The sequence below is a fragment of the Cervus elaphus genome, chromosome 1, assembly GCF_910594005.1.
Source record: "Cervus elaphus chromosome 1, mCerEla1.1, whole genome shotgun sequence".
Lineage (NCBI taxonomy): Eukaryota > Metazoa > Chordata > Mammalia > Artiodactyla > Cervidae > Cervus > Cervus elaphus.
The window spans coordinates 70,262,611-70,276,862 of NC_057815.1; the positions used below are offsets into that span (position 1 = coordinate 70,262,611).

General features: G+C 53.7%; 2 protein-coding genes across 3 annotated transcripts in view; both read left to right on the forward strand.

Moving 5' to 3' along the window:
- Positions 1-14,252, forward strand: part of CAPN5 (calpain 5) — a 55,852-nt gene that overhangs the window by 26,146 nt on the left and 15,454 nt on the right. The gene's annotated exons all lie outside the window — the stretch shown is intronic.
- On the forward strand, positions 3,638-7,197 carry LOC122697357 (olfactory marker protein). Its single transcript, XM_043908124.1, has one exon. The coding sequence runs from the start codon at positions 3,866-3,868 to the stop codon at positions 4,355-4,357; it is 492 nt and encodes a 163-aa protein (XP_043764059.1). The 5' UTR covers positions 3,638-3,865; the 3' UTR covers positions 4,358-7,197.

A 14,252-nucleotide genomic window follows, 5' to 3' on the forward strand; every position in this document is an offset into this window, starting at 1 on the left:
GGTAAGCCCATGGCATGTAGTGGCAACCTGTGTGCATTAAATGCCCAGCCCATCCGGCGCCCCTCCTCTGGGCTCCCATCTGTTTCTCTGTTCTGCTGGACGCATCTGGACAGCAGCAGCCCCCACCCCATGGGATCCTTAGTGGGGGCATTATTGCCTCCACAACATGACTGTGCGTTCCCTGAGGGCAGGGCAGTGGACTTCAGGTGACCAGGTTTTGTGGACCAGAAGTCAGGATGTGAGAGGAGAGTGGGGCATTTGCCATCAGCCTGGCCTGGCCCACGCCAGGTGAGGTCACCTCCCCGGGAGCCTGGCTTGGGCGCAGGGGCAGCTTTGATCCCTGTGCTGAGCCGTAGGGTGCCTGGGCCCAGGAGGAGTCAGCTGCCTCCCTGGCCGAAGTAGAGCAGGAGGAGAAGCTCAGTGGGGTGCCTGAGTGTCTGAGAGTGAGTGGTGGGAGCTGGGCATCCTGGGCCAGGGCCTGCGGGAGGCACCTGGTGGCAGGGTTGAGCAGTCTTTTGTGTGTGCTAAGTCACTTCAGCCGTGTCCGACTCTGTGCAACCCCATGGACTGTAGCCTGCCAGGCTCCTCTGTCCATGAGATTCTCCAGGCACGCATACTGGAGTGGGTTGCCATGCCCTCTTCCAGGGGATCTTCCCGACCCAGAGATGGAACCTGCGTTTCTTATAGTTCCTGCATTGGCCGGCAGGTTCTTTACCACGAGTGCCACCTGGGAAGCCCGAGCAGTCTTTTGGTTCCATTTAAAAATGTTTTCCCTCCCACACCTGCACTGCTATCTGAGCAATTCCTGCCCTTTAGCATATGGCAGTTCATTCACCACATGGAAACTGAGCACCAACTCTGCCTGTACCATTGTGGGTACCAGGGACAGGTACCAATTTGCCAGCAAATTTGGAAAACTCAGTAGGTGCCACAGGACTGGAAGAAGTCAATTTTCACTCCAGTCCCAAGGAAGGGCAATGCCAAAGAATGTTCACACTACCACACAGTTGCATTCATTTCACATGCTAGCAAAGTAACGCTCAAAATTCTCCAAGCAAGGCTTCAACAGTATGTGGACCAAGAACTTCCAGATGTTCAAGCTGGATTTAGAAAAGGGAGAGGAACCAGAGATCAAATAGCTAACATTCATTGGATCATAGAAAAAGCAAGAGAATTCCAGAAAAACATCTATTTATGCTCCATTGACTACACTAAAGCTTTTGACTGTGTGGATCACAACAAACTGGAAAATTCTTCAAGAGATGGGAATACCAGACCACCTTACCTGCCTCCTGAGAAATCTGTATGCAGGTCAAGAAGCAACAGTTAGAACCAGACATGGAACAATGAACTGGTTCAAAATTGGGAAAGGAATACAACAAAACTGTATATTTTCACCCTGCTTATTTAACTTATATGCAGAGTACATCATGTGAACTGCCGGGCTGGATGAAGCACAAGCTGGAATCAAGATTGCTGAGAGAAATATCAACAATCTCAGATATGCAGATGACACTACCCTTATGGCAGAAAGTGAAGAAGAACTAAAGAGCCTCTTGATGAAAGTGAAAGAGGAGTGAAAAAGCTGGTTTAAAAACTCAACATTCAAAAAATGAAGATCATAGCATCTAGTCTCATCACTTCATGGCAAATAGACGGGGAAACAATGGAAATAGTAAGAGATTTTATTTTCTTGGGCTCCAAAATCACTGCAAATGGTGACAGCAGCCATGAAATTAAAAGACGCTTGCTGCTTGGAAGAAAAGCTATGACCAACCTAGACAGCATATTGAAAAGCAGAGACATTACTTTGCCAACAAAGGTCTGTCTAGTCAAAGCTATGGTTTTTCCAGTAGTCATGTGAGAATTGGACCATAAAAAAGGCTGAGCGCTGAAGAAGTGATACTTTTGAACTGTGGTGTTGGAGGAGACTCTTGAGAGTCCGTCCCTTGGACTGCAAGGAGATCCAACCAGTCCATCCTAAAGGAAATCAATCCTGAATGTTCATTGGAAGGACTGATGCTGAAGCTGAAACTCCAATACTTCGGCCACCTGATGTGAAGAACTGACTCATTTGAAAAGATCCTGATGCTGGGAAAGATTGGAGGTGGGAGGAGAAGGGGCCGACAGAGGATGAGATGGTTGGATGGCATCACTGACTCGATGGACATGAGTTTGAGCAAGCTCCAGGAGATGGTGAGGGACAATCAGGCCTGGTGTGCTGCAGTCCATGGTGTCGCAAAGAGTTGGACATGACTGAGTGACTAAACAGCAAAATGCTTGTGGTCCACTAGGGGCCTCCCCGGTGCCTTAGTCGTGAAGAATTTGCCTATAATTCAGGAGACCCAGGCTCGATCGCTGGGTTGGGAAGATCCCCTGGAAGAGGGCATGGCAACCCAGGCCAGAATTCTTGCCTGGGGAATCCCATGGACAGAGGAACCTGGAGGACTACAGTCTATGGTGTCGCAGTGAGTCAGACACAATAAAAGCGACTGAACACACACGTGGTCCACTAGACCCTTGATTGTTCTCAAGGGTCTTTGGCCTGTGCTTCTGTCCTGTCTCTGTGTGTGGCATGTCATGGCAGTTTCCCTTCTCCCTCACCCCACCCTCAACTACACTCACATACTCCATTTCTTACGTTTGCCCACATATAATAGCGGAGCTCCTGGTTCCCCCTCAGGTACTGAGCATATAAACATTTCTCAGATTCTTCCACAGCCTTAAGCCTCCTGGGGGAAACTGAGGCTTGATTCAGGTGTAATAAGTGGTGGGATTTTAGTAGAGGAGATTTCTGGGTATGCGGTTGCCATGCAGTGCAGGGCTGAGGCAGGGCCAGCAGGCAGGAATCATCTGGGTCAGTGATTCTCCCATCCAAGTACTAACCAGGCCTGACTCTGCTTAGCTTCCGAGATCAGATGAGATCAGGTGCATTCAGGGTGGTATGGCTGTAGACTGGGTCAGTGATTCTCAGAACACAGTTCCTGGACTAGCAGCAGCAGCAGCAGCACCTGGGATGAAACACAGATTCTCAGGCCTCATCAGAGACAGATTAAATCTGAAAGTCTGGGGTGGGGCCCAGCAAACTGTGTTTTAAGTCCTGCAGGTGACTGTGATGCTCCCTAAAGTTTGAGAACATGAGTCTAGGTGAGAGACCCCTGGCTGGGCTGGGGAGGAGAAGGCCTTGGCAGTTGGGTGTGGAGGGGTAAAGGTAAGGCTGTGTTGAGGAGGGCTTCGAGGTTTGGCTTAGTGAAGTGAAAAGTGTGAAAGTATTAGTTGCTCAGTTGTGTCTCTCTTTGTGATCCCACGGACTGTAGCCCACCAGGCTCCTCTGTCCATGGAATTCTCCAGGCAAGGATACTGGAATGGGTTGCCAAATCTCAAATTGGTGGGCCCCTCTGGTACTTGTTCCCCACCCTCCGACTCCTGCCAACGGTTCTTCAGCCTCTCCCCACCGTGAGCACTGGCCCCCCACCTCTGGCCCTCTTACTGCCTGTAAGCAATGCTCCCTCTTCACAACAAGTCACCTCCCGGCCCATCCGTGGTAGTCAGGGCGGTTGCCACAGCAATTGACATCAGCAGTTGGTCCCCGAGGAGCCTGCCGCTGTCCTGCCTGCCTGCAGCGCCTCCGTTACCACTTCTGCGACGAGCAGAGGAGATGGCGTTGGGGATCCCGCCCTCCTAGGCACCCCGTTTGGAAGACTGGGTGGGGCAGGGAAGAGCCAGTGGCAAAGGGGGCGAGGCAAGGGGAGGGTCAGTAGGGGAGGCGGGGCCCCTGTTTGGTGGCCTCTTGCCTCGGCGGTGAGCCCCAGTCCACTCAGCTCCCAGACGGCGAGGCGGCATCAGCAGCAGTAGCAAGTGGGCCATGGCGGAGGACGAGCCGAAGCCTTCGCAGCTCAGCATGCCTTTAGTCCTGGACCGGGACCTGACCAAGCAGATGCGGCTGCGCGTGGAGAGCCTGAAGCAGCGCGGGCAGAAGCGCCAGGATGGCGAGAAGCTGCTGCGGCCGGCCGAGTCCGTGTACCGCATTGACTTCATCCAGCAGCACAGGCTGCAGTTTGAGCGCTGGGACGTCGTGCTGGACCAGCCGGGCAAGGTCACCATCACGGGCACCTCCCAGAACTGGACGCCCGACCTCACCAACCTCATGACGCGGCAGCTGCTCGACCCCGCGGCCATCTTCTGGCGCAAGGAGGACTCGGAGGTCATGGACTGGAATGAGGCCGACGCCCTGGAGTTCGGGGAGCGCCTGTCCGACCTGGCCAAGATCCGCAAGGTCATGTACTTCCTCATCACCTTCAGCGAGGGCCTTGAGCCCGCCAACCTCAAGGCTTCCGTGGTCTTTAACCAGCTCTGATGGAAGCAGCTGGTTGCCACCCCCTCCCCTTGCCCACTTGCCTGCTCCCTGCACCTCCCCCTCCCCCCCAGGTGTGTGTTTGGGGACATTATCTTCTAGCTACTGGCCTGTACTTGCTTGGCCGGAGGGAGCCTGCGTCCTTCCTCCTCTCCTTTCCCTGGTGCTGACGCTCCCCGCTCATGGGAGGAAGATGCAAACTCTTTGTAGTCTAGAAGCTAAGCTGGCTGCCACTGCTTCTGCTGTAGACCGTGGTGGCCTGGTCCGGGCCAGTGTGGGAAGATGAGAGGCCATGGGAGATTGCCTTCTGTCTGCTCCATCGCTGGGAGAAACTGAGAGAGACCAAGATAGAATCAGCAACAGGCAGAGAGAGACATAACTAAAGAACCAGCCTTCCGGCTTCCTCCAGAGACAGAGAGGCAGAGACGACAGAGTAGCCTCCTTGGAGAGTCTGGCAAACAGGCATTTGCTGCCCTCCTGGCCACAAAGCCTTTCCCTGGAGTCCGTGTCCGGATGTGAACACCCAGCCCGAGAACCCAGGAAGGCGCTTCTCTGGGTACCTTGTGTGGTCCCACGACACCTTACTCTTAACACATCCGGCCGGGGTGCCGTGGGGGCTGATTTGGGCATGGGGAGTGGCTGGCATGCTGGGGGCTGTGCAGACCAACTCTTGTTCTTCTGAGAATGACTTCAGGAGGGGAGAAGTGAAGGGGGACATCTGTCTATCTATACATATACATGTATGTCAAGAGGGATCATGCTATGTTCATTTGGATATATTCTGTACCTGCCCTGTGAACAAGTCTGACTCTAGATGATCTATCATATAGTCACCCAGCTGGTTGCCTGGTGGCCTTTAGCAGGAGCTTGATCAGGGTGGCACTGGGGACGGGGTGCTTCTGAGCTGGGAGAGGTTCATGCAGTGAAGTGGGGAGCAGTATAGTAAGCAGATTTCCCTCTGCCAGGGTGGGGGGAGCTGGATAGACGGGTCCAGAGCCCTGGAGCTGGAGGCAGTAGCATCTCTGGGGCTTGCTGGGATGTCAGGCTCTTCCTGGGTGACTGTTGGAAGATGGTGAGCACATCGTCCCAGTGTGGCATCTTTGGTGGAGGCAAAGGGTGGGGATGGACATGGCCTGGGAGAGCAGTTGTGACAGCTGATGGTCAGAAATGGGCTGGGGGTGGCAGCATGGTGTGATGGTGGAACACTGGCCTCAGAGGTTGCTGGGCGCAACCCACTCACCAGAGAGGGAAACTGAGGCACAGTTGCCAGCAGATTCAGTTCCAGCCCCCACGCCTCACTCCCCTTCACACTACACAGGCCCAGAGTTCTGGCATCAGCCAAGGGCGCTTCAGGAGGTATCTCCAGGCCAGCCCCTTTTTTTTTTTTTTTTGGTCAGGGATGAGCCTGTGATAATTTGCTCAAGAGGCAGAGCTGTCGAGGGGTTGGAGGGCCCTGGGAACAGAGGCAGTGAGAGATGGAGGATGAGAGCCAACCCCAGTGATCGGCGCTGCTGGTAGGGCAGGCAAGTGGAAGCAGCTGGAGTAGGATTCTTCACTGGAAAGTTTGATGTGATGTGAGCAATGGTCCGTCCTAACTCAAGGCTCAGGGGTCTATTCCGGGACATGCCAGGATTCCTGAGTGCTCTCTGCTGACTCCGAGAGAGCCTGGAGGCCAGACCCCGGCGGATGGCGCAGCCCTTCTGTCTTTGCTTGACCTCTCCCCGCAGCTCTGGGGACCCTCTTGGTGCAGCCTGCTTGTACCCCCACCACGTCTGCCCCACGCAGGCGTGAGTGCCTCTGCCGTGGCCACTGTGCGTCCCCAATAAAGCCTGTGTGGCCCACCTCGTGGTGTGCGTTCTCTCGTCAGGAGCCACCCCCTCCCTGGGCCCTCTCCACAGTCCTGCCCTCTCCTCCTGCTGCTGCTTTCAGGGACGAGTCCCCGAGCAGGCAGGTGACTGGCCCAAGATCAGATGTCAGGATGGACTTTGAAACCAGGTGCCCTGACACCCAGCCAAGAACCAATACCCCTGACAGTTTTTTCTCCAGTGGTTCCCAGACCAGCCTACGTGTGAGGCCTCTGGGAGGCAGGGGGCACCGAGAGGGGATGGGGAGAACTCACCAAGTCAGGCTCCATCTTGAGTCTCCCTCCCTTGCAGGGTGGCTGGGCAGGGGGCAGGTGGGACAGGAGAGTGGCTCAGGGGTAGGTAGGGTCAGGCCTGTGCCCAGGTTTCATCTGGCTTCGGTCACTGATTTGCTGCCTGTCCTCAGGCAGGCCTTGTTTCTCCCCCAGCCTCAGACTTTCTAAAGGGAACAGCCTGCTTCCGTGAAGCCCTTGCATTCCTGCCCCGCTGACCGGATAAGGCCCATGCCACCATGACGCCTTAGTGCCCCAACTGAGCCTGCCCCTCACTCAGTGTTTGGACAGTGACAACAGAAGCCCAAGGAGGAAGCTGCTTGCCTGAAGTCACAGCGGGTGTGGAGGGCCAGGGAGGGTGTATATGTGAACCAAGCTCTGGATCTGTGGACCTTTGACCCCATGACACTGGCCCCCTGGAATGGGCAGGGGTGATGCCCCCATCCCACCGGAGGGCTCAGGCCCCAGGCGAGGCTGGTTTCTCTCCAGAGACAAGGTCAGGCCTCGCTTCAGAGGCCACTCTTCGGGTTTTGCTTCAGAACAACCCCCAGGCAGGTCTCGCAGCCCTGTCTTCCTCCACCCCAGAGCCCTGCCCAGAGCAGCCTCTTCCCCAAGCCCCACCGTCCAGCCACAGCCTCCATCCACTCCTGAAGATGCTTCTGGGAGGTGTGTGTGTGTGGGGGCGGGGGGCTGGAAACCGAGAGAGGAAGCCAACTCTCCCGCCCCCCAGGGAGCAGCAGTAGAAGGCCTGGTTCTGCTTCCAAGACTGGACTGGGAGGAGGGCAGGGAATGTGAAGTGAGGACACACTTTCCAAGGAACCCGTGAGGAACTCCCAGCAGCAGACCTGCTGTTTCCTGAGCTCATGACTCCTGCTGAGCCAGGGTAAGATAGTGTGAGGGGCCCTGCTACCAGCCACCACCTCTGTGACCCCAGGAGACCATTTTTGAGTCTGTTTTCTCATCTGCCATTCTGTGGCAGCTTATAATGGTACCTCCCGTGTAGGGTCGTTGTGAAGAAGAAATGAGTTAGCGAAGTGCTGAGCTTCCTGAGTGGCACACGGGCTTCCTCTCTGGGTCTGCTCATTGTAAATACTTTCTCAGTCACTGCAGACACGGGGTCCCACTTTTCACAGTGATTCTGAGAGGAGAGTGAGAGGAACGTGTTTACTGAGGAAGAGCGCACGGTGCCGAGAGGTGAGGTGCATTGCCTGAGGCAGCACAGCAGCCGGCAGCGCAGTGAGGTGGAGGCACGGGCAGGGTCCAGGCCTGCTCTGGTTGGAGAGAGTGGGCTTGTGGAGTGGAGTCTCTTCACGTCACCGGGCTCAGAAGGGCCCAGTGGAGGGGACCTCCAGCCCTCCAGTCTAGCCTGGGAGCCCTGCGGGAGGGGGCCGCCCAGGGCTCTGTCTGAGTATCTGGCTGGGCCCACTCTTGTGAACAGGGATTCCGCAGCGCCCCCTGCTGGTATATTAGCGCCCTGCTCTCTGGGTGGTGAGCCACGGGGCTCTCCTCCCAAGGGGGTAGGGGTGGGGGTTACCCATCTTCCTGGCCTCTTCTTGTCATGGCATCTGAAACTCAGGAGTTTGAGACTCTTGAAATCAGAAGCTGAGAATTGAGAAACTTCAGATGCTCAGAAGAACCAGGGGCTCGTTCGTTTTGAGGCCTGTGGCTCACCTCACCCGAGTTGGGTAATGAATGCAGGAAACCCACCGTGGCTGGGGTCGCAGGCAGAAATCTGTAGGGTGTTCCCTCTCTGCCACAGGAGCAGACACACACACGCGCGCACACACACTTGCACAGAAGCACACTGATGCACATACTGACTTTCACATACACATGCATGCTTCTGTGTACTCACACATGGGCGTTCACTCACTGGCCCAGAGTCCAGCAGGATTTGAACCCAGCCACTTGGGTCTGGGTGGGACTCCCTCAGGGAAAGCCCCAATAAGGAAAGGGGGAGGAGTCCAGGTGCCAGGCAAGGGGCACTGGGGCACACCCATCAGGGAGGCTTTGAAGTTTCTGGGTGATTCTGCAGTGGGTGGCTGAATGAGTGTGCATGCTGAGTCGCTTCAGTAGTTTCTGACTCTTTGCGATCCTATGGACTGTAGCCCCACTAGGCTCCTCCATCCATGGGATTCTCCAGACAGAAATCCTGGAGTGGATTGCTGTGCCCTCCTCCAGGGGATCTTTCCGACCCAGGGGTCGAACCCATGTCTCTTATGTCTCTTGGATTGGCAGGAGGATTATTTACCATTAGGGCCACCTATGTGTGAGGTTGCTTGCAATCCCACTGAGCTCTTGCCTCACTGCCTCGTCAGCCCAAGGAGGTAGCTCAGCCCTTTCAGGCCTTGTTTTTCCCATCTGCGCAGTGGGCTGTTGCCAAGGTTTTCCTTTCTCCTCTTGGGAGGGAGGTTGACCAGGTTACCCCAAGGTTGCACACATCATGTATCCCACACACCAGCAGGGATGACCCCTCATGTGTGCACAGTCCTCCACAATTGATACATTTTAGTGCTTACAGACAGTCTTGGAAGGAGAGTAGGTAGATGTGGACTCCTTGGGAGACACAGTGTTAGATAGAACTGAAGGAGTGTTCCAGGGAAGAGAAAGTCAGGGGCTTGTAAAGGCAAAAGCCATAAGATTGTTAAAGGAAGTATTTGTTCTCAAGGGCTAGACTGTCACGAGTTGTTTTAGGGTAAAGTATCCAATAAATATCTTGAGTTTCTGGAACACTGGGCAGACGTTCTGGATGGCTGCATTAAAACAAGAAGTGGTCAAAGTTCAGATTCTGTGTGGGCAGAGGCATGCATAAGTCACACTTGTTCAGTGACCTCCCAGCCCCATTTTAGAGCGCTCTCTTAGGAAAACCAACTCCCTTTCCTTTTTTCTTTCGTACCACTAGCGTGCACAAACTCCCCAGCTGGCCAGGGTCTCGCTGCGGCCAGCACTTGCAGATTTTCCTCCTGGGAAGACAGCCAGCTGTGGAGCTGGGCCTGGCCACGTGGGAAGGAGCTTGGAGGAGGGGCTGCCTGCCTGTGCCCAAGGAGAAGGTGGGGTCAGGAGGCCCCTGCCAGCTGCTGCTCTGCTGGCCCCTGAGGGATGCGATCTGGGGTGTGGCCAGCAGAGGGAGCCACCTGTTCCAGGCTGAGGTGTCCTGAATCTACACCCCGGAATCTACATCCCAGGGTGTAGATTCCTGTGGGGCCTGAGGGAGGCAATGTTCAGGGGTGAAGCTGAGAGCTGCCTGCAGGGCTTTGAATACTGGGCCAGGGAGCTGGTGTCCATGGCGATGGAGCTTTTCAGCTGTAGACACTCGAGAGCAGGGAGACAGCCTAGTGAGCCCCTGTGTCTGTCGCTCCATCTCAGCAATTGCTAACTCATGGTTGATCTTTGTTTCCTCCGCAGACCTCTCTCCCCTAGTGTGTTAGTAGCTCAGTTGCGTCTGACTCTTTGTGACCCCTTGGACTGTAGCCCGTCAGGCTCCTCTGTCCATGGAATTCTCCAGACAAGAATACTGAAGTGGGTTGCCATTCCCTGCTCCACGAAATCTTCCCGACTCAGAGATTGAACCCTGGTCTCCTGCATTGCAGGTGGATTCTTTACCGTCTGAGCCACCACAACCCTCTCTCCTGAGGCAGCATATCATTTCCTCTGTAAATATTTCTGGATGCATCTCTGAAAGATAAGGACTTGTTCGAAACAAAGCAAAACCCCATAATCATAATACTGTAACGTAGCTGAAATAATTTTACAGTAATTCCTTACCACCATAAATATCCGGCAAAAGTTCTGATTTCCAGTTTGTGTCATAAATGGTTGCATGGATGTTTTACAGTTTGAATCAAATCCAAACAAAGGTCGTTACTTCAGTCTGGTGGTTCTCCTTCATCTTTTCATGTTTATTTCCCTTGCAATTTATTTGCTGAAGACATCTCACTTATCCTGTGGAGTTTCCAACCATCTAGATTTTGCAGGCTATGTTTTCAGGATGTTGACTAATGTTTGTACTCTGCATTTCCTGTGAGGTGGGACTTACCTCTGGGGGCATGATAAGGTTCAGGCACAATGTTTTTGGCGCAACTGCTTCATGAGCGAAGGTCTCTCAGGAGGTACATCATCTCTGATTGTCTCTCTCTTCTGTGACATGGAAACCATCCACATTCCTAAGTGGAGGTTAGAAGCCATGATTGCCTAAATCCATCATTTGTCAGTGGTTGCAAGGGAGTAGGAGGGTGATATCCTTAATTTCTTCCTCTTTTCTTAGCTGGGATTCATCGCCAGATAAAGGCCTCCCTTCATCTTTAAAATACTGTTGGTTACAGTGGTTATTTTATAACACTGTATAGAAAAGTCAGGATTTTTTTTTCCCCCTTCACTTTCCAGTTTCAAAAAAATCAGTTGATTCCTTGCCACCCTCCACTAGTGACTAATTATTTGTTTGTATTAGTATCATCATGATCTCATGAATTTGAACTTGTTGGATGTGTTTTCACTCATCACAGTCATTGTCCTTATGGCTGCTCAGCTTGGCCCATCTATGGCTAGTAGGAGCTTCTTCAGATTGGTCCTTAATATTTTGATTACCTCCTTGATTTCTTGCATGACCGGATGTAGTCTAGAGCAGCGGTCCCCAATTTTTTTGGCACGAGGGATCTGTTTCGTGGAAGACAATTGTTCCATGGATGGGGTGGAGGGGAGATGGTTACAGGGTGATTCAGGTTCATTACAGCAGGGTTCTCGCTCCTGTGAGAATCTAATGCCGCCCCTGATCTGACAGGAGGCGGAGCTCACAGGTGGTAATGCAAGCTATGGATGTTCACGTGCTTAATCACTCAGTCGTGTCTTGACTTTGTGACCCCATGGACTGCAGTCCACTAGCCTGCTCTGTCCATGGAAATTTTCTTCCAAGCAAGAATACTGGAGTAGGTTGCCATTTCATCCTCCGGGGATCTTCCCCACTCAGGGATCGAATCCGCATCTCCTGCATTGCAGGTGGATTCTTTACTGCTGAGCCATCAGGGAGGCCTTCATGGGTGGCTCATCAATACAGATGGACATGTCACTCGCGGGCCTGCCACTCCTGATGTGTGGCCTGGTTCATAATAGGCCATGGCACTGGTCCATGGTCAGGGAGTTAGGACCCCTGGTCTAGAGGGTGTTTGGTTTGTATGCCTGTGGCAGCTCACCTTCCTCTCACTGGGTACCCTGGCTAGCAGAGGGAGGGGCTGCGGGGTGAGGAGGCTGGCCTGGAGGTCAAGGGCTATGATGTGGAAAGGAAATTGAAGCCCACAGGGATCCCTGACTCTGCATCACAGGCCCTGGAGCCTCATTAGCTGCCTCTTGAGTCACAGAGAGTTCAGAGCCAAGCCCTGGGTTTGCCTAATGATCCTCTTGTGGCCCCATGATAACTCTCAGCTCTTCCTACCTCCCCCCACCCCATCCCATGCAGTCCAGAGCTTTCAGAGTGGGGAGAAGTGGAGGAGGGTGCAGTGGCTGGGCCAGTGTTCCCAGCTTATGGCTCCCCATTGCTCTGGGCCCCTGCACGGACCCCATTTTTGATACACTTTTCTGTCCTGAAATCAAGTGTGAGGAAGCATGTCAGGGATTGGGACAGAGGCCAGCCTAGGAGTTTTCATTGAGAAGGGACGCAGAGGTGACTGCAAAGGGACCAGCTTGTCTCGAGTCCCTGCTGGGTTCTGGATGCTGTTTCAGGCTCTGAAGCCCTGATTGTGAATCCTGCCTGTGCCCGTGGGTGGCCTCTGCCTGCGCCTTCCTGCTCCACCCCTCAGAAGACTGCCCGAGTGTTCTGGGCACCGTGGCCCTTAGCAGGGCTCCATTGGTGGCTGGGGCACCTCTCACTGTGCTAAGCAGTTTCATTTTCTTGGTCTCAAGTGTCCCACTAGGGAGTGTTTCTCTTTGCCAACATCCCTGTTGATGGTAAGAGGCATGTAAACAAAAGCATCCTTAATGAGGGTGGGGGTTGGGAATAGATTTTGGCCTCCATCTCTGTGTTCAGGCTGGTCTGTGTCTTGCGGTTTACAGCCTCCTGATACATCTCGGGCTTCTCAGCTCGGATGCCTGCGTGCCCGCCCCCATACCTGGGAGTGATTTTCTTCTAGAAGGAACTTCGTATGATCTTGATGGGGTTTGGCTCTTCTGGGTCCTGTGTTCAGAAGGGCCAGCAGATCCCCTTGACTCGGCAGGGTGAGGTGTTTCCCTGCCTTCCACTTCCTGGTGCCCCAGGTTGCCTCTGTTTGTCTGCATCTGCTCAGGAGGGGTCAGCTCTCAGGACAGCTGCTCAGAAGCTGCTGCTGGCCCTCCAGGGTCGGGTCCACCTCTTCCTTTTCTCCATGGCCCGCCATGTACCCCGTGTCAGCCTCAGCACTTGCCTGCATGCCTGCCTTTCCTTCTAGACTGGGAGCCTGCCAAGGGCAGGGACCATGTCTGAATCACCCGGGTCCTTGGTGCCAGCATCCCTCTGGGTGCAGAGTGGTGTACACTGATACAGAACTCAGTATTTGGAAACAGACAGACCTGGATTGAATCCTGGCTTCAAACCCAGGTCTGCCTGCCTCCAAAGGATGTGTATATTTTCTAGTTATGTGACCCTGGACAAGTTGCTTGCCCTTCTGAGCCTTGATTTTCTCATCTGTAAAGTAAGGATGGTTATAATAGTCATCTGTTCGTGGGGTGGTTGTGTGAATTCAACTGAGATACTCCATGGAGGTCAGAGATTTGGTAAACTCCATGGATTATTTATGGAGTTCTAAGATGCTACATAAATAATATTATTAAGAGTCCCAGTGAATGCTTTTGGACTTATACATTCAGTTACCACATTTTTGGGGCTTCCCTTGTAGCTCAGCTGGTAAAGAATCCACCTGCAATGCAGGAGACCTGGGTTCGATCCCTGGGTTGGGAAGATCCCCTGGAGAAGGGAAAGGCTACCCACTCCAGTATTCTGGCCTGGAGAATTCCATGGACTGTATAGTCCATGGGGTTGCAAAGAGTCAGACACGACAGAGTGACTTTCACTTCACCACATTTATTAAGGACCCTCTCTGGGCCAGGTACTGGATGGATAGCAGTGACCAAGACTGACATGTCTCTGCCTGACTGACTAAGATAGGTGACATTCCAGTGACAGTATCAGCACCGAACACAACATCACACACTTGTGTAATTATAACTGGGGAAGGTGTCTCAGAGGAGAAGTGCCAGGGGCCATGAGATAGATAGACAGGTGTGCTGGCCTAGTCTGAAGAGTCAAGGAGGGCTTCCTGGAGGAGGAGGTCCCTAAAGGACCAGTGAGAGTCAGCTGGAGGAAGAGCAGGTGCAGAGTTTCTAACCAAAGCCTGGAGCAGCGCACAGTGGGTGGAGACTGGGGTGGATGAGGGTAGAGAAATGAGCCTGGGGAGGTGGGGGTAGGGACAGCATATTAAGGGTTTGGACCTTATTTTCCAGGGAAGTGACCTGAGCAGACAGCTCTCTCTGCTGCTGTGTGGTGCAGGGGTGGGTGTGGCTACTGATGCTGTTATCATGTCCTGGGGTGAGGAGATGGAGGACTGGGCCAGGGCGGTGCCAAGGGATGGAGAGGAGGAGATGGATTTTCAAAGAATGTGGGTGCTCAGATTGGATGGAAAAAGGGAAAGAGGGGAGGCCAGTGTGACTGCCGGCTTCTGGCTCGGGCAGGACGCGAGGAGGGGGCTTCTAATGGTACCACTGACCAGGCAGGACTGGGATGAATGTGCTATATTTCCGAGG